We start from the raw sequence: 23820 nt of genomic DNA, 5'->3' as shown, positions 1-23820 counted from the left end.
ATGGGTACTAGTTGTACTAAAATGAAGACATGCATTTAAAAGTGTTGTATAACTTAAGGGAATAGCTCAGATGAAGAACTCCCCACTCCATTTGAAGATAGCACAGGTTGGATATTAATGATAAAGAAAGGAGTGTCCATGAATTTATACAACAAATTATGGACTAAGTACACTAAGGAGAATGAGGAAATGATGTTCCCTCGTAATGGAACTTTTGATCTTGCAAAATTGCAGTACTTACAGGAATGCTTGATGCAAAGAAAAGTACATCCTGGATTGCTAGAAGTTTTTAAAATATGGGAGTATTATGTGAGCACCCTAGCAATGAAGGAGAAGATGGATAGAGAGACAGAACACAAAAAGATAGAACAAACTAAAGCATCTGAATACGATGCTGGAGGATACAGGAAAACAGACTAAATAAATAGGGAATTTCAAACTGCTCCGTGGTATACTGATAATCTACGGACGTTAAAACGGCATAGTAGACGGCTTGAAAGGAAGTGGAGGATAGACTATTCTGTTCTCAGTAAAGCAGAATATAGGGGATCTATCAAACAATATAAAGCTGCAATTAAGAGTACACAAGCCACTTTTTATGAACACAAAATTATGCAAGCCGCAAACTCCCCCAAAGAAATTTTTTAAATTGCCAGGATACTCACTAAACTTCCAACGAAACCCCCCAGAGTAGATGATCCTTCTGCACATTGTAATATGTTAGCAGACTTCTTCCATAAAAAAATTCAAACTATTTATCAGGCTTTTTCACCCTCTCATACTGTGAGTGCCACTACTAGCTCAGCAGAACTCATGGTAAAACCTTTTCCTCTCTTAGAACAGTTCCCCCTTCTCGATCTCTCCTTACTAAAGTCCATTATGGCTCATATAAAATCAGGTTCTCCCACTGACCCTGCACCCCCCCAAGCACTTATTTTGGTGTCTGATATCATCGGCCCGACAATGCTGAACATGCTCAATTCCTCCATCTCCACTGGGACTGTCCCTCTCGCATGGAAAGGAGCCATGGTTAAAGCTCTATTGAAGAAACCTAACCTGGACCGGGACATGCTGGCCAATTATCGTCCCATTTCCCTACTTCCGTGGGCAAGTAAGATATTGGAAAGACATGTGAATAACATCTTGGTGTCCTTTCTAGAAGAGAACAGTATACTTCACCCTTCCCAGACTGGGTTTCGCCCGCAAATGGGTACAGAGACGGCTCTTCTGGCAGTAACTGAGGAATCAAGAAGGATCTTAGATCTAGGGGGAAATGCAGCGATTATCCTTCTTGACCTCAGTGCTGCTTTTGATACCGTCAATCATGCTACTCTATGCGATAGACTCACTAATGTGGGTGTGTCCGGTTTGGCAGCTCAGTGGTTGCGTTCTTTTCTAACTGGCCGCTCTTTTAGGGTTTTTGAGGGAGATACTGTATCCTCTCAATATCCCCTTCTTTGTGGGGTTCCTCAAGGCTCCGCACTGAGCCCCACCCTATTTAATATATATCTGAAGCCGTTGGCAGAAATTGTCCATCCATTTGGCATAAAAATCGTCTCATATGCAGATGATACTCAGCTCGTGGTAGCTCTTAACCATCTGAGAAGACCATCTAACACCTTAGCGAGCTGTTTACAAGAGGTTGCCAAGTGGATGGATCAAATCATGCCTCAAGCTGAATGGGGATAAGACGGAGCTTATGCTACTGGGCAACTCTCCTGTTTTTAACTCGGCATCCCTCTGGCCAGTTTGCCTAGGCCCTGCTCCTATACCTAAAGATCAAATCAAGAGCCTTGGCATTTGGATTGATCAGTCACTCTCTTTCAGCTACCAGGCAACTAAACTTTCATCTATTTGTTTTGGACTTTTGAGGATGCTCTATAAGGTTCTTCCCCTGCTTCCCGCCCACGCCAGAAGAATTATAGTTCAATCACTGATACTCTCTCGTCTGGATTATGGTAATGCTCTGTACCTGGGAGCACCTCAGTACACCATCAATAAACTCCAGGTAATACAGAATTGTGCTGCTCGCAGACTTCTTCAGATTCCCCGGTGGAAGTCTGCAAAACAGGCACTAGAAAGCCTGCACTGGTCACCAATTAAGCAAAGGATCCAGTTCAAGGCTATGTGTCTCTCCCACAAGGCCTATTGGAAGAAGGGTCCTGCCATTCTTCAGTCACTCATCACCCCCTACCACCCAAAAAGAGATGTCCGGTCATCTGAATCCTTTCTTGCTCTCAAACCCAGAATAAAAAAGACCAGATGTGGTGGCCGTTCTTTTTCATACAATGGTGCCATAGGATGGAATGCCCTTCCCCTTCAACTTCAACTTCGCAAGGAACCCAACCTTCTATCCTTTCGCAGGCTCCTGAAAACCTGGCTGTTCTAAGTCTTCTCTTGCCTCTGTTACTTTGCTTCTGTCCTCAGCGCTGGGCGGCCTACGGGTAGCCAACGCGCTTTACAAATCCCATTTCATTCATTCATTAAAATGAAGACAGAGTAGTGTTTTGTATTACAAACAGAGAAAAGGGAATTTCAAATGAAGAAAGAGAAGTGTTTTGTATTACAAACAGAAAAAATAGGCCAAAATGAAGAAGACCTCTTTATAACAGGCCTTTTGGATAAACCACCTCCCTATAATATAGCCGAACAGCCTGTACCCCCAGGACTAACAACGAATTACTCCACCGGTGCGGGTCGCTTCAACCGCACCCCAAGCACCTCCTACACCTATTTCCACAGTGCCCAATGTTATTCAGAGTACACCTAATACTGGGGTACCTGAAAGTCCACAGATAGGGTCTGATATTGTTAATACCCTCATATTACAGACAGTTGGAGGGTCTGTCACCTACCAGTCTGGTGACTTTCCTCAATAGTCACCCTTTTTACAGTGGTCGTCAAGTAAATGTAAGACGCCCATGAAACGTTCCTCATGGGTTGCAGGCACACCAATGAGTACACGTGCACAATTGGATAAAGAAGAAAAGAAAAGAATTAGGAAAATGCTCCATGAATGGATGGAAAAAGGGGTAGTAAAGAAGGGAAATGCAATTAATACATTCCACCCAATGCCTCCAAGAACTAAAAATTATGTTCTTTAATGTATGGCACATCCCCTAATTGAATTATTTCGAAAATTAGAGACACAAGTCTGAGGTAGTGAAGCGACCCCACAGGAATAAAAAAATTATGGAGGAACAGTAATGTTTCCACTTTGTCTGAGCGTGAATGTGAAGATAGGTTTGCGCATTGTTTCCTGTGCCAAGCACATGTTTCCTGTCAACTTTTGGAAATTCCAGACTTAGACTATGCTAGTGAGAGGAAGATGTTAGTGCGGGGAAAATGTTGCCAATGAGGGAAATACATCCTTTGCCCACTCCGGCTCTACAAGTAAACCCTGTTCCACAGTTTGTTTATACAACTTGGACAAAGATAGAATTAATGGCAATAACAAAAAGGATCTCCCAGATCCTAAGAAAGACCCCAAGGGATTCTAAGGCAATTTAGAACCAGCAACTAATATTGCCCCCATGACCCTTAAAGATATCAATATGTTATTTGGCTATGTCATGCCTCAGGAAATATGGGATGAGGTGAGACAGAATAACCATGCACAACTGAACATAGTTTAGGCTAACTTAGAACAAGATGATAGATATAAACACACAGGAGATGTGCCCCCTCAAAGTATTTTACGGATGTCTCAACTATTGATTAGGAGATTGTAATTGATTTTGCTTCGAGAAAAGGTTGATTGGGATAAATTAACAGCGTGTAAACAAAAGGAGAGCAAGGAAGTAACAGTTTTCCTTAGTCGACTTGAAGAAACGTTCAAGGCTCACAGTGGACAGGATCTAACAACAGTAGCAGGGCAATGCATATTTGCCATTTGAGTTTGTTAATAATCTATTGACTAATTTAGGAGATAGTATAAAAACATATGAGAGTACATGGACAACAAAGGGTCCCGCAGAGTTAGTAAGGATGGCTTGTTTTTACTAGAATAAAGGGAACAGTGAAAGGGGAAAACAGATAAGAAAATCAAAGAGTTAAAAACAAAAGCATTGATGCAGGTGACATATCCAGAAAGAGGTAGATGGCAGAGACGTGGAAGTAATGTGAATGTAAGAGGACGTAGTAGAGGGAGGGGCCATGCGCAATCAGGTACACCAGCGCAGAGAACTGGGATGGAGTATAATACTTGCGCCTATTGCTTTCAAGAACGGCACTGGAACAGTGAATGTCCTTCTCCTCATGGAGTAGGATTAGGGTTATAAACATCGCCGGACGTCACATATATCTTTGACGCGGCACTTCAAACTCAGGAGTTTTTGCAGTATGAATTTGTTCATCTGGCTCCTCTGTCCTTGCGCCCGCTCGAGGATTACCATTGTGTCATTTACACTGACGGTTCTGCCGGATCAAAGCACGCCTATTCAGCGGCTTGCGCAATTGTGGTCGGTACTTTCGTAAATGGTGAATTTCAGTCCGATGTTGTGCATACGCAGTCATTGGGTGATTGTACCGCGCAGTTGGCGGAGCTTCGTGCTCTAGTGCTAGCACTAGAGTATGTTGATCCCCGAGTCACTACCCTTAAATTTAGTGACTTCTTTTATTGTGTTCAATCTTACAACGACAATCTACATTTTTGGTCTCGGAATGACTACCATGATTCCAAAGGTAGCACGATTAAGCATAAACTGCTTTGGGTTCGAGTGGCAGATCTTAAAGAACGTCTGCCTCTCGTGAATGTAATTCACACTCTTGGTCACCAACGAGTTGGTGTCCATGCTGTCGGCAACAGCCTGGCTGACGAGGCAGCTAAAACAGCAGTGGCAACATACTTAGTAGCAGCAGTTACAAGATCCAAAAGTAAGATCGATGATGACATCTTGGCAGCTATTGCTGCTACAGAGCAGGGAACAAAATTTCCGAGAGGTTTCCCTGCTCGTTACCATTATCGCTTAAGTCCTGATAACGTCCCGTTAGTGAGGATTAATGACGTTGGTGACAGATTGATTCCCAACGCTGACTGCAGACCATCTTTGATATTAGCGGCTCAAGAGGGCATGGCGTCCGCACATGCCGGCGTTGCAGCTACTGTATCTCTGCTACAACAACGTTACTGGTGGTGCGGTTTGTATAAACAAGCCAGAGCTTATGTTCTTAATTGTGACATTTGCCAGCAGATTAAACCTTCAACTGCGGCGCGCCCACCACAAACTCAGTTGTACATATCTAATAAGCCAATGGGTTGTGTTTATTTAGATCATTGCGGTCCATTTACCTCTGATACTGCGTACAAATACATCTTGGTTGCAGTTGATTCGTGCACACGTTTTCTGTGGGTGTGGCCACAAACGAGTGCTGATTCTCGCACTGTCATAAAAGATTTGCGTGTCTTTGTTGGGAGTTTTGCATGTGGTACCTTTCATTCTGATCAGGGCCCTGCGTTCGCGTCTAAGGCGTACAAAGAAGCCATGAGAAATTTGGGGGTCCAAGTCAAATTTTCGTCTCCATACCGGCCTGAGGGTAATAGTGTAGTGGAGCGAATGAACCGTGACTTAAAGCAATCTTTGACAGCCAGGGTTTTAGGTACTGGCCGGAACTGGCTAGCCCACTTGTATGACGTGCAACGTGCACTTAATAATCTCCCTAGAAGGTCTCTGGGTGGGCGGACCCCATACATGATGCTCTTTGGTGTACGAATGTTTGTCCCGGACCTTGATGGTCTAGACATGGCGGCGTCAGCCGCACCCTTTGACGTAGATGACCACTGTGCTGTATTGCAGAATCTTCAAGAAGCCAGAGACAGTCTAGCGAAGGAACACGTACCCTCCTCATCTGATGCTGAACTTCAGGTTCCGGTAGTCGGCTGGCTACCTCGAGTTGGTGATCTGGTCCGTGAGAAGGTGGAGAACAAGAAGGAGTTCGGCCCCTCTTATCGTGCACCGGTTCCAGTGCTTGGAGTACAGGGTACTAGAACAGTCATTTTGCCTCCACTTCCTGGTCGAAAGGATAACAGGTACATCTCAATTGACAATGTCAAGCTACAGCGAGTGGCCGATTCTTCTTAGTATGACTCCGGCAGTTTCTTGCCCTTCGATGCTGAGAAATTCGGTTGTGGCCCGAGCTTCTAACACAGTGCCTGATGTTGCCATCGAGATGCATACCGTTACTGGTCCCTTGTTGCCACCAACACCTATTGGTCTGCCTGAAGATGTTGAGTATGCTTATCCTGCGGATGTTACCTTGCCTGTTTTACAATCCACCACAGTTGCCCACTCACAAGACTCTTTTGATTCTCATTCAATGACTTCCATTGCCCCGTCCAAAGTTTCGATTTTTGTGGCCTGGTTCAAAAGGCATTTTTTAATTCCCCCTTGGACTTACATTTGGCTGGTGCTCATATGTATTTTTTTGTTTATGTCCATTGGCTTTGTGGTAGTGTTTTTTAGACTAATCAATGGACACTACCTGAAAGAAAGATTTACAATTCGACTTATTGATGGAACTTTGGCCCCACACTCCTCATCGCATATTTTGCCTGGCCTGTACGTGATGGGATCGCTTGTAAAATTTCAAATTCATGGCCCCTCTGAAGTAAATAATGTGCCAAATGTATTTTGTGTTTCTTTGGGTGATGTCGTTAAGCAGAACATTCGCTCAGATGACTGGGATGTTCAAGCCATAGAAGTACTGTTTTCTGATTTGAAATTTATGCTGCATTTGATGCTGAGGATTTGTATTTAGATACTGCTAATTATGATAAGCAATTTTGTTATCAACATTATGGCACGCATTTCCTACACAAAGCAAATACGTTTAGAAATTTTGTAAATTATACACAATGGGAACACTGCCCCGCCCCTGGGATGGGCACCTCTGCCACGTTAGTGGATAAATTCACCTATTTTTCTGATTTTAGTGTGTCGAATCCGGCCTCCTTTTATTCTAAGGTTGCGCCTGAGTCTGCTTCTAAAGTTAGACTGACACACACCAAATTGTTGTATTCCAAGTCCTTTATGGATGAGTTGGCAATTGGCGGGTATGATCTGTGGAAAGCCACAGTCGATCTTAAATCGGTTTGGGGCTCCAAACCATGGCAACTACAGGGAACGGAAGCTTTGCATCGTGCCTGTCTTATCCCGAATCACATGTTATTTTTAAATTCGTCCATTTTTCAGACCACCTATTTTGGATTGGCTACTTCTAAAAGATTAAATTCTCCCTCCGTTCCGGGTCTGGGTGCTTATCCCATTTGGGGTAATCATACAGATCTGTCCCTTGCTATGTTGCAGACGTATGTTTCCAACACATCCTTCAATATTTCTGAACTGAATCCGGAAGGGTGGTTGGTGTGGCAAACGAGTTCGGATTCCTGTCAACATCGGTTTCTGGATTTAAAGCAGGGGTATACACAGGTTCGTGTAGACCCCCGTTTTGAATCTTCTCACACTATAACTAACTACTCGGTAGGTAAGTTATGCCAGTCTTGGCTGCAACATTCCTCTTTAGCATCTGTTAAACTTCATTTAGCATGATTAAATGACAAAATAGATTTGAATGATTTTGTTAAGGGTCCTGCTGTTGGCAGGTTCAAAAGATGGGTGTATGCTGTTTACAACGAAGTTTGGAAGTTATCACAAATTGAGGCTGCATCCAGATTACGTGCTATTGATCAAGCCAATATGGAAAAGGTGTTGGCTGTTATAGATAATAGTATTACCACCCTATCTTCTAGAATTTATACCTTAGATAATATTGTATCATCTGTGGTAGACATTGTGCAGGATGATTTGTCTGTATTGTATCATGGTCAAAATCAATTGCGTTCTATTATGCAGTTTGCATGGACGTTGCAAACGTTAAAGGCAGGGCAAGTCCCTTGGGATTACATGAACACTTCATCTTTGTTCTTCCTTTTAATTTAACTGCGAAACAACAGTTCATGTCCATGAAAGATGCTACATATTCATTACTACACATTGAATAGTTAGAATCTTTGCCTTTCTCTGTTGCCAAATTGAATTCTGCTGTGCGGCTTATACATGGGTTAATCACGTTACTGTTCCCTCTGTTTAAGTTTAGTTTGTGCATGAAACATTATACTCTAGGCAGGTATGAACAACTTGGTGCTGCCTTCTTGCACGAAGTTTGGTCACTCCCATTCACGTATAGATGTGTGAGATGCAGCAAGGAGGTATACTTGAAAGGTGAAGAGTGCACTTCCGCTCTGGATTACTCTGTTGTGTGTAGGCACATTCAATTGCATGGTGCATGTAATGTGCACGCCCCTAATTTAGCTTGTGTCCTGAAAGGGATTCCTGTGCCAGTTATAACGCCGTCTTTTCAATCAATCAATCAAAGCATTTATATAGCGCACTACTCACCCGGAGGGTCTCAAGGCGCTGGGGAGGGGGGGTCCGCTACTGCTCGAACAGCCAGGTCTTGAGCTGCTTCCTGAAGGCGAGGTGGTCTTGGGTCAGGCGGAGGTGGGTCGGGAGGGAGTTCCAAGTCTTGGCGGCCAGGTAGGAGAAGGACCTTCCTCCTGTTGTGGCTCTTCGGATGCGGGGGACGGCGGCGAGGGCGTGGCTGGTCAATCGAAGCTGGCGGGTGGGAGTGTAGAAGTTGAGGCGGCTGTTGAGGTATCTTGGGCCTTGGTTGTGTAGGGCTTTGTGAGCGTGGGTGAGGAGACGGAAGGTGATTCTCTTGTTGACCGGGAGCCAGTGCAGGTCTCTCAGGTGTCCGGAGATGTGGCTGTGTCGGGGGATGTCGAGGATGAGTCTTGCTGAGGCGTTCTGGATCTGCTGGAGTCTCTTCTGGAGCTTGGCGGTGGTTCCGGCGTAGAGGGCGTTGCCGTAGTCCAGTCGGCTGGTGACGAGGGCCTGGGTGACCGTCTTCCTGGTCTCGGTGGGGATCCACCGGAAAATCTTGCGTAGCATGCGCAGGATATTGAAGCAAGACGAGGAGACGGCGTTGACTTGTCTGGTCATGGAGAGGGAGGAATCCAAGATGAAGCCCAGGTTGCGTGCGTGGTCTGTCGGTTTGGGTGCGCTGCCCAGGGCGGGCGGCCACCAGGAGTCGTCCCAGGCGGAGGGAGAGGAGCCCAGGATGAGAACTTCCGTCTTGTCTGTGTTCAGTTTCAGGCGGCTGGTCGTCATCCACTCGGCTACGTCTTTCATCCCTTCGTGTAGGTTGGCTCTGGCGGTGGCGGGGTCGTTGGTGAGGGAGAGGATCAGCTGAGTGTTGTCAGCGTAGGAGATGATGTTGAGGTTGTGTTGGCGTGCGATGGCCGCAAGGGGGCTCATGTAGACATTGAAGAGGGTGGGGCTGAGCGAGGAGCCCCGAGGGACGCCGCCGATGACTTCGGTGGCTTCTGATCTGAACGGTGGAAGGCGGACTCTCTGTGTCCTTCCGGCGAGGAAGGAGATGATCCACTCCAGTGCCTTCTCCTGGATTCCGACATTGCTGAGGCGCTGCACTAGGGTGCGGTGGCAGACAGTGTCGAATGCCACGGAGAGGTCCAGGAGGATGAGGGCCGCTGTTTCTCCGTTGTCGAGCAGGGCTCGGATGTCATCGGTGGCAGCGATGAGGGCGGTCTCGGTGCTGTGGTTGGCCCGGAAGCCAGACTGCGAGAGGTCGAGGGATCCATTCGTCTCGAGGAAGGCGGCCAGCTGCTTGTTGATGTTCTTCTCGATGACTTTGGCCGGAAATGGGAGGAGCGAGATGGGGCGGTAGTTTTTGAGTTCGGTGGGGTCCGCTGACAGTTTCTTGAGTAGAGCGCTGAGTTCGGCGTGCTTCCAGCTCTCAGGGAAGGTAGCGGTGTCGAAGGAGGTGTTGATGATGTCCCGCAGGTGGGGTGCGATGACAGCGTCGGCCTTGTTGAAGACGTGGTGGGGGCAGGGGTCGGTTGGAGATCCAGAGTGGATGGTGTTCATCGTGCGGATGGTGTCTTCGGTGCTGATCGGGGTCCAGGCGCGTAGGGTGGTGGTGGGGAGCGTAGGTGCGGTTGTGGGGAGCGTTGGTTGTGTGCTGAAGCTGTTGTGAATGTCAGCGATCTTGTTGTGGAAGTAGGAGGCGAGGGAGTTGCAGAGGTCTTGAGATGGGGTGATGTCGTTGTTTCCGGCGTTGGAGTTGGAGAGCTCTTTAACGATGTTGAAGAGTTCCTTGCTGTTGTGTGCGTTGTTGTCCAGTCATTCCTTGAATGCAGTTTTCTTGGTGGCGTGGATCAGTTGATGGTGTTTTCGGGTGGCGAGCTTGAGGGTGGTCATGTTGTCTGGTGTGGGGTCTCTGCGCCAGGTTCTCTCGAGGGCTCGGCAGTTCTTCTTGGAGCTCTTGAGTTCGTCGGTGAACCAGGGTGCTTTCTTGCTGCCGGGTCTGCTAGGTGGGGTCCTCAATGGGGAGAGGTCATCTGCGCAGCTGCTGATCCACTTCGTGAGGTTGTCGGCGGCCTGGCTGGGGTTCGCTGAGCTGGTGGGGGGGTGCTGGCTCAGGGATGCGGCGAGCTGGTCGGCTGTGATCTTGTTCCAGCTTCTGCGTGCAACCTATTGCTGGTGGTGGTGGACCGTTGTTCTTTTGAAGCTGAAGTGGATGCAGCTGTGGTCCGTCCAGTGGAGTCCGGTGGCGTGGCTGAAGACGATGTCCTTGCTGGATGAGAAGACGGGGTCGAGTGTGTGTCCGGCGTAGTGGGTGGGGGTGGTCACCAGCTGCTTGAGACTGAGGTTGGCGAGGTTGTCCAGCAGGGTGGTGGTGTTGCGGTCGTTGTTGTTCTCCAGGTGGAAGTTGAGGTCCCCGAGGAGGATGTAGTCAGCGGCAGGGAGGGCGTGCGGGGTGATGAAGTCGGCGATGTCTTCGCTGAATTGTGTGCGGGGTCCCGGGGGTCTGTAGATGAGGGTGCCTCTGAGGGTGGTCTTCGGGTTGGTGTGGATCTGGAAGTGCAGGTGTTCGGTGGTTGTCAGGGTGTCGTTGGTGTTGGTCGTGATGCGGATGGTGTTCCTGTGGACGATGGCGATGCCTCCTCCAGTTTGGTTGCCGCGGTCCCTCCGGGTGATCTTGTATCCGTCCGGGATGGCGATGGCGATGTCAGGTGCTGAGGAGGCGTTCATCCAGGTTTCCGTGAGGAATGCGACGTCTGGGGATGTGGTGTCGAGGAGGTTCCAGAGTTCGACGGCGTGTCTGTGGACGGAGCGAGTGTTGAGCAGGATGCACTTCAGGTGGTTGCTGCTGGTGCTCGGCTTGGCGGGTGCGGTGCAGGTCCGGATGCAGGTGAACTTGCAGGAGTGGCAGCTGAAGGGTCCGTGGGATCGTCTCGGGGTGGCTCGGTAGCATCCCGGGGTTCGGCCGGTGTTGAGTGCGTTGAGTTCGGTGGTGTTGTATGTCCGGCGGGGGGGCTGGTGTCTGCGGGGTTCCAGGGGTTCGGGCGCTGGGCGCGGTCCAGGCTCGGACGGGCGTAGACGGGCTTACCTGTGGCGCACCTTCGGCGCACTTAGGGCGCGTCCGCTGCGCGTCAATGCTGCGCGTTTGCCACTCTGTCATATGAGGAGAGTGGGGGGGGGCGGAGCAAGGGAGGAGCAGCTGGGAGGCGGGAGCGGGGCGGCGAATGGGAAGGGTCCTAGGTGGAAGGGGGCGGGGCCGCAGGGGAGCAGCGGCGGGGAGCGGGGAGGTGGCGGGAAACGCGGCGGGGGCACAGCAAGGGAAAACAGCGGGCAACAAATAAGAGGACAAAGGCTGGGCACAGAAAGGGCAACAGAGGATACAGCAACAATCAGAGGGGAAACAAACCGCAAATCACAGGAGACAGGTCACAAAACGGGCAACAGGGGGGAAAACAAACAGTCAGCAGGAGAAAGCGGCGCTGCGCTACAGAGGCTGAGACCACACCAGTGGTCAGGAGCACAGCTGTGGGCAGCGGCGGGATCGGGGCAGCCTGGGCACACCCACGGGGAGTGTGTGCGCGGTGCGTGGTGGTGTGACCGGCCCAGAGGTCTTTTATGCTGCTAGCTAATGGTAGTTATTTGTTATTAAATAATGAGGCTTGCTGTGGGATGTTAGTGGGAATTCCCTACATAGTGACTGTATCACAGAGAGTAGTTTGCTGTAATAACATCCTTTTCCCACCCCCGCATGGCCGGCTCGATGTATCCATCTGGCCTTCCATTCCAACCTTGAAAGCAGAGTTCAACAAGATGAGCAGAATAAGGGCTCTATTGTCTCAAAAAGAAGTCGCGTTGACTTCATCCCGGGAAACATTTGTCCTTCACGTAGCAAACACCCGCACTGAGGTGCAAGTGTTTTTGAATACTGATCTCCCACTTCATTTTGGGACCCTGATTCAGACTATCTTTAATGCCTCGTCAACAAGTGGCATAGCTCATTTTTTTTAAATTGTGGGCTCCGGCCTCGTGACCTCTTTTCAAACTATTTTTGGTGTGATCCCGGCCTTTTTTCACTCTATTTTTTCCAGCGTCTTCGGAAGTCTCCCATTACTTCTCGCCCTCATAGCTGGAATACTTTTGTTGATCTGCGCCCTGCGCTACGGATGCAAAACTTGCGTCACACGACAACATGTCCCGGCTGCTCCATCTTCGTAACCGGATGCTTGAATACTATGGCACTTTACCACTGGCAACTCTAAGCATAGCCTATGGATTGTCCTTCCGGTTTCCCTACTTTACTTGTGTGCAGCCCGTCTTTCATTGCCTAGATTGTCCGTTCCAATGGGCTCTGGATTTGTGTCTGTCGGACTCGGTGTCTCCTGCCCCGGATTATGATCGACTGATGAGCCCCTTAGTGGCTCATGAGTTGGACTGTTCTGGCGTCGGAATTATGGCCTGTGGAGCAGCGCATGGAGTCCTTGGGAATTGGGACATTGGAACGGCTGCGATTGACTTCTTAGCGAGAAGTTATCTTGAAGAACACACCAGTTGTCCTCGTCTGGTGCTGGAGGCTCCGGTGGTTGAGGAGCATGTATGTTCCTTCCCCGTCCTGAACTGGATGGCAGATAATTTTGCAGAACGTTCCAATGATTTCCTCTTGGAAGCTGTTGCAACTTATTGTGCTTATACACTGATGGATTGACTATTGTACTATCGTTTCGTCCTCGGTCCTTCAGTGACGTTTTTTTTTTTTATTACTCCTCTACATGAGTTTTTTTTTTTTTTAAACATCGTTTCAATTTTTTCTTTATTTTTTTCTTCGAACTTTTTCACTTACCTTATAAGGACTTACAGTTCATGCCCTTGGTTCCGTTCTATCAAACTTGAACTCTGCGTTCTTGCAAGTGCGCCCCTACTGGTTAGTGGTCCGATCAAGGGGGGGGGTGTAGTGAAGATCGTTATCTATATATGTACAATGCTAAGTTAGCACAACCGCGTTAGATGTTAGAAAGCCATCTTGCCGCTTTTGCTGCTTTTGCACACGACACTGTAGTCACATGTTATTAAATTGAGAAATGCTTACTCGACTTTGCTTCACATGAGAACTGTCTGTTGTTCACATCCCAAACAGTGAGCAGCGACCTTGGTCTGTACACAGTGTAAAGAAACAGTCTGGGTCGCTAGACGGTGCATATTCATGTTGATCGGCCCACTAGTTTAGCCATAACACGCACGCAGCTGCAAATACCTGAAAGTCGGGTGCTTTTAATATTGCAGTGTTACATGTTTTCATTACATTCGGAAGAGGAGCTTTCCCAGGAGCAGAGCATAGCTGATACTTTGATGTGATCTCACTGAGCTGATCTTTACGGTATGGGGTTCCCCATTCAAGCATAGAGACCTTTTACTAGTCTAATAGTGATACTATTAGTTTGCTAGAGAAAGGAAGGTGGCTTAGATCCACTGTCATTTTAGTATGATTACTCCTTTCATTTTCTATGGTATTGTAACTATGCTGATGGTTTTGATTTTAATCGTTTGTCTGCTTATGTTAGCCAAACTGCTGCATCTTAGGACACGAGGTTTATAAAATAAACTCTTTAAACTTTTACTGTGTCTCTGTTTATTCTGTTGTGGACTGGTATGAGAATAATTACGAAAAGGTATTTCTGATTCCCACCATTCCTGAGAAATATACTAAGTCGCTTGTTCTGGGTTGTCTATACATTGGGACCGCCGAGCTAAACCTCTGATAACGAATGGGACACTGATGCTGGCCGGATAAGGGGTTCTGGGTTCTGAGGTGAGTTTTTGGTACACCACAATTCACTGAGGGCCTGGGTTCCTGCGCATAGTTCTGTGCATAGCGTTACAACGTTCTGTGCATAAGCAGAATCCCTGCAACAATATGTTACAGTTACTCACGTAGAAAAAATCAACGCAGCTATAAAAAGAATGAGATCAAATAAAGCCTTGGACTGGATGGGTTTAGTTATATTTTACCTTGACTTTCCTCAATGATGATGGATGTGTTACATTCTGTCTCTAGGACGGGCCTAGTAACATCATCTATGAAGGAAGGACATATTGTAGTAAAACTCAAACCTGAGACAGAACCCACACAGGGCCTGATTACAAGTATAGGTGCCATTTACTGCACCTCCTAAATAACGATACCTTGGGGTTTGTTATTTATTTGGTGCGATAAATAGCACCTATTGTAAGATTCTGGGAAATAACATGCTTAACGCATCAAGTTCTGCATGATATGATAACTACCGTATGGTTTTAACCTGTTAAATTTCAGAAGGTTTGACCTGCCAAAATTTAACAAAGATTGAAGTATTTAAATAACACTCAACTCTTAATTCTGACCTGTGAATAAACAGGGATTTACGCATCGGTTGGAACACACGACAAACTGATAATCAGGTTCAAAGTGTGCAGCCTACAAGCTCATTGCGAAAGTGAATGTAAATTCAAACATTATTCATCAAAGTTTGGGCTAATCTATTGTTGGTATTTCTCTTATATATGTGATGTAGCAGGATTCATATAGGACAGATAAACTTTTGATAATATTTGCTACCAGGCTCACTTTTTCAAAAAGACCAAATGGAAATAGATAAATTCAGGACTAATCAAGTTGGACACAGAGAAAGCCTTTGAGAGGGTAAACTGGTAATTCCTTACAGAAGTAATGCAAATGTTTTGTCTGCCAAAGGCCTTAATAGATGTGACTGTTATGTTATGAATATTTGTTTATTGCGCTAATCACCCGCGAGGGTATCCAGGCATTCTTCAGGTGTGTAGGCAGGTGTCTCCCTGGTGCGATTACTTGAAAAGCCAGGTCTTCAGCTTCTTGCAGAACACAAAAAGCAATGAGGAGGCTCTGGTATGATGTGGGTGATTTTAGAAATAGGGTTTCTAGTTGTCAGAGGTACCTACTCTGTGCAAGCAGGGACCACTACTCTAGTCAGGGTAAGTCAGATACATACTAAGAGATAAGCTGTGCTCACCCTCTGGAAGCTTGGCACAAAGCAGCCAGACTTACCTAAGGAGGAAATGTGTAAAGCAGGGGTCTCCAACCTTTTCTGTATTGAGAGCTACTTCAGCTCATGGAAAGTCCTGTTGAGCTACTAGCAAATGTTATCACTGTAAAATATTGACAGCACATGTAAACATTAAACTATGACCACCCTAAGCAGGATTATCATAGTGCCACCCAAGTATCCCAGGTGATAGTACCAGAAGATATGCTAGTGAAACATTTATCAATATTAAATGCTAAATGCCCACACCTGACTGATAAAGTAACATTCAAATCTTCACATGCCTTGTGGCACAAAGCACATGACCACAGCAATAAGTCTCCTCAATTCAGCTTGGCTTATCTTTCAAGTATCAACTTTAAATGTGTTTTGGAATTGCACCTTCTTGTCTTCATCAGCATATCAATTTCTGAAAATACACAGATTTTTCTATCACCACTTTCCATTTTGGGCGAACAAACTAAATTTTCCTGAAGAAAACTCGTGTTTGAAATAAATGCCTTTAAAATACACGTTTTCATTTTTAGGAAATACATAGTCCCCAAACATCAGCTAGTCATTTTAATTGGGCACTCACCTGTACAAATGCCTCACATGGACAGACTGCTTTAAATGCTTAGGTATTAGTCAGCACAGAGGGCGACTGTATAATGCCAATAATGCCCACCAGTATAAATTGTGCCAAGTCTGGACACCATACGGACCAAGATGGCCCCCATATTATTAGTCATGGTCATTATTATGCAAGGGGCAGCCATAATTATATCAGGGACAAATAAATATAGTGCAGTCATGCTCTTAATATGTCACTGATGGCTGCCGGTATACCATAACTAGACCACGAATACTCAAAATAGTAAGAGATGGCCATAATTATGTCATTGGCACTATTATGCCATGAACTGACACAATTTTCATGTCATGAATCTGTGAGTGCAAGACCAACCACTTGTGTAATTGAGGGAGAGCTAGTAAGAGCCAATGTATTTGTCAACAGCAGTCCTAGAATATATATCTGTTACAGATTTCGGAGCCTCTTTGGTAGTTGAATCAATCTCAGCAGGCAATGCCTATTTGTTAGTGTCAGGTGTATGCTTGTCACTGCCTTACATTTTTCAACCACCATGACCCAAAGGTTTCTCAGGCTGGTGCAGCCCCAGGCCATACGGAGAAAGGTCGCTGGCCTTGTACCATAGCGCGGGCACATCTCAGATCATGTAGAAAGATTCCTTGAAGTCTCTGGGGTATAAGATAGGTGCAATTTAGGTTTTGAAATTGCACAATCTTAAAACTTCCATTACTTGCTACTTCCTGCACTTGTGTCCAGGCATGCGTGCATTCCCTGTCTGTGAGCAGCTCTGATCAAACAGCGTCCCACTGACTACATCACTTAAGTGGCTCACTATGCCTGTCATCCTTCAGTGCAAAGTATAGGTGCAAGATCATGACATCATGACTCTACTGGACCCAGTGTCAAATATTTGCTTCAGCATTTGGGACTCCTGTGGTTTCTGCCAGTAAGTCGGTCCATTTCTCACGAGCAGTCCAGGATATTTTTGCAAACTGTAGGAACTTTCCCAGTCCCAGATTGAGCATCCATTATGTCTCTTCAAAGTCGACAAATTTACTGTCCTGGTAAAGATCTTCCAATGAGCGTCATCCTTCTTTCTCCATTCTCACACATTCATAGTGCTTTGTATCTGCTAAAGGGATCACAGCCACCACATTATCAGCAGTCTAGCATATGGTGATCTATGTAGGACTTGCTTGATGCCTAACTTATATGCCCCAGCGACCATGGCCATGATCCCACCTCACAAACCAATATTGAGATGTGGGCTGTGCACCATGGGCATGGCCATGCCTCACCTGAAATAGATGTTCCAACAGTCTTTCTGTCTTTCCTGGGGGCAGATAGGGCAATAACCCCAAATCCGTCCCTTACGGTGGGCAGAAAGACCACTAGACACCAGAGACTTAATTCATGCAATTATTATTTTTGGAGAGGGGGTGCAGCCTCAATGGCCATGGGTCCCTGCTCACTCTGGGGCCCAACAACCTTTCTGTGCATGAAGGGTAGGGGTATGCACCCCAATCTGCCCTCCAGGGGGGGGAAGAATGCCCACTAGACACCAGGGATTTCAAAATTGCGCCAAAATAAACAAAAAGGATGGGTGGCCAGCTTTTTCATTGAACAATACCCCTGCCCCTCTCTTGGGGCAGATAGGAGGCTAGTCTCTGTTAGGGAATCACAAAGTTTCCTTGGATTTATGTGGTGTAATCTTCGGAAGTTCACAGGAATCCACAAACTTCCTGCCACCCAGCGTTTACCACTTTTCCGGATATAAATGCTAACCTACTTGTGTTGCTGGTTCTAGTGATCGAGGGAGGAACGGCCACGTACCACAGTGGAACTCCCATTGACCTTGGTTTGATCTGTTTGTATTGAGAGTACTAAGCCTATCTCACAAGTGGGGCGGAGAATCCAACAGACAAATGTAAAGAAAATGCGTGATTTTAGCCAAAGTTTGAGGTTTGCCATGCCACTATGGGTAAGAAAACCTTGTGGAATACATGTAAGGAACACCCTTGTGGAATTCCCTACTTGTCTAATTTTCAGAAATGTCTGTAGTTGGTAGATATTCATGAGTGGTGGCCTAGCACAGCCCGAAATACAGCAGCTTTCTCTATCGCTGATCTCTCCACATAGAGCTTTAGTGCCTTTTATGTGGTGGTGACTTGGCCAGCTCGCATTGTTGTTTTTGGAAGACGTGTTTGAACTGGGTGGTACAAAATTTGTGGATCTCCACAGATTCCAGAACTTTCCTGCGCAGAAATGTGAGGAAATTTGTGTTTTTGAGGTTTGAGTTTGAGGTTTGCAAAGGATTCTAAGTGAGAAAACCTGATGAGAACCATGCACTCACGCCAACCTGGATTCCCGCTGGTGTCTAGTTTTCTAAAATGACCTGGTTTGCTAGGTTTTGATATGTGCTAGCTGAGCTATGGCCCAAATTGCACAGCCAGCCATTTTGTAAAAAAAACATAAAGGGCAGTTTTCTGTAGAAAAATATGATGTGTTCATGTTGCGTTTTGGGCTGTTTCCTTTAGCAGGCCCTAGGCCTACCCACATAAGTGAGGTACCATTTTTAAAGAGAGAATTTGTGAAACATAAAATGATAGAACATTTGTTATCAGCAATTGGATTGCGCTGCATTTGTGCCTTCCAAATGAAAGCTGATGTGTAAGAACAAAGACATTTTTTAAAAAGCCCTCTGAATCATATGCTTGTATGGTTACTCACAAATTCAGAGATGTGCGAATAACCACTGCTACAAAACTCCACTATCTTGTACCCATTTCAGAAATGCAAAGGTTTCCTTAATTCCCATGTTTCACTCTACCTATTTTAATCTATGAATTGATCTATACTCAGTACACAATGAAAAACCAGTGTACGGATGAAGGTCTGTTGTTGGCTCTGGGTACCTCGGGTGCTTGGAGAAGCTAAAAATCTTATATATCCCAGCAACAATAACGGTCTAGCGGACATAATGTTTTTGTACATCTGCCATTGTGAGAAAAAGAAAATTCAAACATTTATGTTTTTTCCTGCTCATTTTTTATGTTTTAATCAGCAGTTAGTTTCATTGGGTAAACATAGAGGGATCTAAATATAACCCCTTGCTTAATTCAGAATTGAGTCTACTTTTCAGAAATCTATAGCTTTCCTCGATCCGTCACCAAGTGTTTCACACTGGTTTCCACAACAAACTGGAAGTAGATTAAAAACGCAAAAATAGGAAAAATGGGTGACCTCTTTGACAAATAGAAAAAATATGGTAAAAAACATTAGGTGTTTGTATTCAGCTCTGCATGTTTCTGAAAACTGGGAAGATGGCGACTTTAGCACAGCAAAACATTTAATCATGCCATTTTTAGGAGAAAAAAACAGAAGTACGTCAGCAGTTAAGGGGTTAATTGCACTCCCAATGTGATTCATGTACCTAACATGCGTTATTAGTGAATGTCAATGTCAGCAACCACCTCACGACGTGGCGATCAGTGGATGCTTAACATTGGCACTTACTTTGTTTATTTATAATTATGTTTAATTTATCATTTTCATTATATATATCTATATATATATATTTTTTTAATTTTAATTGTGTATTTTTGACTTGTACTGTTATTTACGATTTCTGTAAACCTTTGCTTGTATTCATATCATCTTCTATATTATCCTTTTACTATTTTAATGGATATTATATATCGTTATTGTTCTTTATTACACCTTCATGTATTTATGTATTAACAAATAACTGCATTTATGAAGTATTGTTTTTATGATCATAATAATCTTTCCAATAAACCTTTTCTTGAACTCAAAAACATTGCCACTTACTACCAGATTTGAGAAAAATAATGGTCAAGCAGAGAGCTTTCCCATGATGTTGCATCCGGATGTGTAATGTCCCATATACCATGATCATGAGTGTGCTCCTACTTGCTGGCGTCAGGGTCTGACCTGAGTGGCCATTCAAGTGCCGTGATGTAACAACGGCAGCTCTGCTCAATAAACTACCATTAACGGTACCACTGGTACACTTCCCAAGCTGTCACACTGGATTCCTCTTCTCCTTTTGTGTTCTCTACAGCCAGAGTCCTTTGGGATGCCAACACTAAGGAATCCACAAAGACAAGACCCTCTACTCAAGGCGTGAACAATTGTCTCCCCACTGCCCGAATCGTGCTATCAGGTAAACATCGTTTACCACGAATACTTTGCACATCGTTTACCACTAATATTTTTCCGCACAGGGAATTACAACGTGGTTGTTACAAGGACCGCGTTGTAACAACACATACCATTACTCCGCAAGCTGGAACAACGACTTGTGGAGGGGGCTGAAGGTGTTGGATTTAAAATCCAACACCTTCCTACTGTTGCATATACTGGAGTTGGAATAGTAAATTATACTATTCCAACATCCAGCGCCCCCCCAGAGCAAGTCGTTGTTACGATTTGTGGGGTAATGGTATGCGTTGTTCCAACACGGCTGTTGTAACAACCGCGTTGTAATTCCCTGCGGGGAAAAAGCATGCGGAAAAAAGAGGTATATTCATGCTATCAATATACAGTACCTGCCTGCAAGCACCACACCTCCGCAGCTCGAGACCAGTGTTGTAATGATGGATAAACACTGGAGCTGTCAGATAAGACTTTTATTGGGTTCCAACCACGGGAGCAGGGTGACGCTGCATTCCTCAAATGCTTCTCCAGGTTTTCTCTCCAACCGTCCATCTTTCAATCTACCATCGGACTGCACCACCCAATTTTGCACGTGTTCGTCTCATTCTATTCCAGTCCTACACAGTAGATCCTAAACACGCACACACACACACACCCCACTCAAAAACACTGTCTAGCTAGAATACTACAGCCGAAGATTGTATCTTTTGTGCATTTCCTGCCTACTACTTTGGTTCACTATTGTTCAAGAAAGAGGAAAACAGTCAATGAAACCTGCTGTTTTTACACTACAACAAGCACTGCAAAGTGGCAATTCATCAGCCCTTCATTAAACAATAAGATACATTAGTCGGCCCCAAGCGTTACAGATGAATGCAATACATATTCATATACTTTAGGTTTAGTTCTCTCTCTGTTGTTGTTTCTTTGTTGGTGCTTTACTGTCTCTTCCACATTAACTATCTTCTTTGTTCAAAATCTCAACCAGCACTCTGATTTATGGTATCCTTCATGTCTGCTGAACTGTGTTCTTCCTCTACTCTTTTGTAGGATATCTCTGGTAAAAATGCCATGCTGCTTTTGCTAAGTAAACTAACTGTTAGCTACGAGTTTTGCTTGACTTGTATAGTGTATGACGTGCAACTGTGCTAAAAATATGATTTTCAGATCAGATTAATCTTTAATGTGCATGTAAACAGACTTAAGAGTACTTGAATAGCTCCATATGATTTATGAAAACACCACAAACACGTGTAATACTTGCGTTTTGCATGACCACAGATGTGGAAATGTCCTTTTTGTTAATACACTTGCTAGCCCCTCGACTCCTTTACTGGACAGCAACTATCAACTATATTATTTAATTCTCAGGGGATTTGTCGGAACTGCGACACACACTCCAAACAGAAATCCCTGTTGAGTTCTCATTGGTTTCCTGGCATTTGAATATATTTATGAAATTGAAAATAAGGAAATGGACACTGTGCCAATGCACTTACCAACACAGTCCTTGTTGTTCCAGTGCAGCCCCTTCCCAGATGGACAGACGCACGCATAGCTCCCCGCTGTGTTAATGCAGTCGTGCTCACAGCTGCCCTGGTCTATGCTGCATTCATCCACATCTAGAAACGGCAAACATCGCAGGTCAGTACAGCAGGTCACGGACACCTCTCAAGGAACAACATACAAATGCGATATCGTGGCATGCATTTGATAGCGTGCTTGCAGTTAACCATCGCTTAAAAACACGTGCTGCTTCTCACGATTACCGCTTTAACCCGCACTGGATCCCCCTCTCAAATCTTCCAGTAAGGCATATTTTAAATAAAACCCAAAAATGACATCACGAGATAGAGACTTACATCTGAAGATTTATTCGAGCAACAATATTACAACATTTCAAATAAATGCTTCTAGTACTACTGCTTGAATGGTTCTAATCACCCCTGGCATTCATTTTGAGAGATTCATTTCGGGTTCCTGTTTTTTTGCGTGCCGACAGTATTCATGGATCACATATTTTACAGAGGGTTATCGCTCGTTTCCCTTTTGCATTATTCTGTACTTCCCCATCCCTCATATCGTTTTTAACCATTCCCTCAACCTATCCATCATGTTTTCCCCCTTTGCTTACCTCTCTTATCCATCCTGCTTTGTTTTGAATGTGTTTGTGTTCCAAAGGGTTTTTGCCAATGTTTTACTTTCCAATTGTAGTTTTCCGATTTAATCATGTGGGACAAGCAGCCATAGCAGTGGTACGATCAGTGGCGCTGGAGACAGCAGTGGCTGCACCACCACTCCCCGTTCAATATTAATATTAGTTCTAGCTGGGAAGCATGTAATGCTATTGGTAGCAGGATTAGTAGTGGTAGTAGGTGGATCAGTCGTATGAGCAGTAGTAGTACTAGAAAAGTAACATCACTTTTAATAACAAGAATTGTAACAATATGACTGCCCCACTTTTACTAGCAGCAATAATAGTAACGATGCCACTGGTAGTAGTATTGAGGTAGTGAAGGTAGTAGTCCCAGTAGCATTTGGAGTACTTATAGTCTACTACTAGTTTTAGCAGTAATACCAGTAGTGCTACTAAGACCTACAGGCTCGGCTGTAATATCATATCAGCGGCTGTGCTGAAACTAAGGAAAAGACGGACACTGGGTGCCATGCCTGGTAGCACATGGGTGCTTCTATCTTCGTTTTCTTGTGTTTCATTGTCGCTACAAATGACTCTTCAAAGGCGTTGATGCAGCCTGTTTATATATTTTGGTTCTCAATGGCGTAAGTTGCGGCAAAGGAGATAGTTCATTGTATTTCTCTTCAGGCATAATGCTTATCGATGCACCACTGTTGATAATGAGAGGTATCTTCCATGCTTTGGCATGCAGATTTTTCTTTGACTGACATTTTCCTTCAAAAGCACCAAAAGGAACAGGCGCATGCATTTCTGAAGTAACCATCGACACAGAGCAATCATTTTCATAACGTTCACTTCATACTGATAAAGAAGAACTGTTTGACGATGATTTAGATGACGACCAACTTCATTCAGTGTTAATTTGTCTCAACTGATACAACAATTGAAAAGGACCCTACGATATGTCATAAATATCACTCAGTTTGAGCATTTGGAAAAGTTCCATGTATTGGCTGTCCATGTATATCCATAAAGAGAGTTCAAGTAAATTCAGTCTTGTACGTGCATTGAAATCCAACTTTATTGAATTTTTTTGTATGAAACTAATTGCCATCAGCCCAGCCGTCGTGTTTTGTCCCTTCGGACTTCATCAGGGCTATAAGGTAACCCTTTCGCTGCAGGCCTTTTCTCCCCCTGTGCTAAGCCTATTTTTGGCTATTTGGTGTAGTTCGCACTTAGATCCCTGTAACTTCTTGTCCACATAAGGTATCCATGCCAAATTTGCGCCCTTTTCTTCCAACATCCTGAGGATTGTAAAGGTACCCAGAATTTGTGAATTCCTGTGGCGGGTACCCAGAAATTAGGCAAAATACAGCTACATGTTTCGTTTTTTTTTTTTTTATGGGGAAAAGTACTGCAGAAGAAAGAGTCTGTTTTTTTCCCCTGCAAATGACATCAACAAAGCATTTGTGGCGCTGAAATCACCATCTTCTCAGCTTT

At 45.1% G+C, this 23820-nt stretch overlaps 1 protein-coding gene across 3 annotated transcripts in view; it reads right to left on the bottom strand.

The window, feature by feature from the left end:
* SCUBE1 (signal peptide, CUB domain and EGF like domain containing 1) overlaps nt 1–23820 on the bottom strand; it is a 1846233-nt gene that overhangs the window by 799697 nt on the left and 1022716 nt on the right. For all 3 annotated transcript variants that reach the window (XM_085652470.1, XM_085652471.1, XM_085652472.1), the window contains one exon: nt 21683–21805. In XM_085652470.1, the coding sequence (XP_085508596.1) occupies nt 21683–21805 (123 nt within the window). The remainder of the gene's footprint in view (nt 1–21682; nt 21806–23820) is intronic.

The sequence above is a fragment of the Triturus cristatus genome, chromosome 4_1 (genome assembly GCF_964204655.1).
Source record: "Triturus cristatus chromosome 4_1, aTriCri1.1, whole genome shotgun sequence".
NCBI lineage: Eukaryota > Metazoa > Chordata > Amphibia > Caudata > Salamandridae > Triturus > Triturus cristatus.
The sequence above is the reverse complement of the archived record's forward strand: the minus strand, read 5'-3'. Positions and strand labels throughout refer to the sequence as shown.